The following is a 1,870-nucleotide window of genomic DNA, read 5'->3' as shown; positions in this document are numbered from 1 at the left end:
TATAAAGGAGGGTTTTATTCTCGGGCTCCGGTCTCACGCCAAACCCTGTCACACCGTCTAGACAAGCTGTCGTGGGGCTCAGCCCAGCTGTCACCATGGCGATGGAGACGAGTCCGCTGTGAATTTTGGGGGGGAGAGCGCAAGCGAGCGAGAGCGGAGGAGGAGGAGGAGGAGGAAGGCTCGGCCGCCRCCGTGCCCTGCCCAGCCGCCGCCCGTGGGGGAGGCACGGACCCCCCGGCGCTCTCGGCCCCGGCTGGAGCCGGCCCGGCGGGGCGTCCCGGGGAGCGAGCCTGGGCCGCGGGAGCGGAGGGAGCCTCAGATGCGTCTGTCACACAACCCCGGCCGAGCTATTTAAAGTAACGGGCCTCGCCGGACTTTGTCTCTGCCTATTTATGAATCCCCGGGAGTTGGCAGGCGCCGCCGGGCAGCGCTAGGAGCCGAGCCCGCAGCGCCAGCCCCGCGGGGAAGCCAGCGCCGAGCCGAGGGCGGCGGGTGCCGGCCGGGCCGGGCCGGGCCCGCCCGGAGCATGACGGCGATCYGGGCCCTCCTGCTCTGCTCCTGCCTGGGGCTGCTGCGGCCGGGCTGGGGCCAGCCCTTCCTCCGGCTGCGGCCCTCGCCCAGCGACAACCTGCCCGTCAAAGACATCGTGGAGCACCCGGACCCCGAGTACGACCCCAAGGAGCAGGACCTGGACGAGCGGACTTTAAGGAAGAAGCTGGGAAGCCATTTCGACCCCAGCTTCATGGCTGTGGCGGTGCCGGCCCCGGCGAACGCCTCGGGCGCCGAGGCGGCGGCGGCGGGGCGGGCGCGGGCGGCGGCGCAGCTGCCCGCGGAGCTGCGGCGGCTGGAGCTGGGCGCGCCGCCCCACGGGCCGCGCCTCAAGGTGGGCAAGAAGGCGCGGCGGAAGGTGCTGCAGTGGCTCTGGGCGTACACCTACTGCCCCGTGCTCTACACCTGGAAGGACCTGGGCGTCCGCTTCTGGCCCCGCTACATCAAGGAGGGCAACTGCTTCGCCGAGAAGTCCTGCTCCTTCCCCGAGGGCATGTTCTGCAAGCCCGTCAAGTCCGTCACCAAGACCTTCCTGCGCTGGCACTGCCAGGGCTGGTCCAGCCAGAAGTACTGCACCTGGATCCCCGTGCAGTACCCGCTCATCTCCGAGTGCAAGTGCTCCTGCTAGCCCCCGGCCTCGCCGCCCCGGCGCCGCGGCGGCCCCGCGGCGGCCCCACCGGCGGGGCGGCTCCGCGGTCGCCCCGCGCCGCCCGGCCGCGGACCCCGGCACCGCCGCCCAGGCACTGCCCGCCCGCCTCCCCTCGGCCCCTTGCACTGGTTTCTTTTTTCGTTTGGATTTTTTTTTCCTCCCGGAGGAGGGGCGGGGRAGGAAACCATTTTTGACTTATTTTAACGTTATTTTATTTGAAAGGGGAAAAGCGAACCCAGGAACTGCAGGGCAGGCCAAAGGCACAGTAAAGCACTACAATCAGATGTCTATTTTTATACGTATATATCCTTCTAACAAAAGGAAAATAAAAAAATTAAAAAAAATACCAGCCGTGTAAATAGAGAGATTTTAAAGGGGGGGGGGGAAATTGCAGCTGTTTTTTATTATTATTATAATTATTATTGTTATTATTATTATTTTAAAGACATAGGACCACATTTTAAACCCATCCCCACAGAACCTGAGCACTTCCCTGCAGAAGGGAAGAACAGAAATTTCCTGTAAAGATGATTTTAACAAAAGGAAAAGGAGGGGAAAAAAAGAAAGAACGGCAGCATGCCCGAAGATGATTGTTTCTCCGTGCTTTTTTTTTCTTTTTTTTTTTTTCTTTTTTTGTCTTCTTCGGACCTTGTCACTGACGTTTGAACTAAT

The 1,870-nt window shown here is 61.8% G+C and overlaps 1 protein-coding gene across 1 annotated transcript; it reads left to right on the top strand.

The window, feature by feature from the left end:
* Positions 1–8: 8 nt before the first annotated feature.
* LOC146594719 (noggin-2-like) lies at positions 9–1,186 on the top strand. Its single transcript, XM_085307048.1, has one exon. It carries the CDS (start codon positions 527–529, stop codon positions 1,175–1,177), a length of 651 nt encoding a protein of 216 aa, XP_085163174.1. The 5' UTR covers positions 9–526; the 3' UTR covers positions 1,178–1,186.
* The last annotated feature ends 684 nt before the right edge of the window (positions 1,187–1,870 follow it).

Source organism: Rhea americana, unplaced genomic scaffold (assembly GCF_003343005.1).
Source record: "Rhea americana isolate MKP2758 unplaced genomic scaffold, rheAme1 scaffold_250, whole genome shotgun sequence".
Taxonomy (NCBI): domain Eukaryota; kingdom Metazoa; phylum Chordata; class Aves; order Rheiformes; family Rheidae; genus Rhea; species Rhea americana.
The sequence above is the reverse complement of the archived record's forward strand: the minus strand, read 5'-3'. Positions and strand labels throughout refer to the sequence as shown.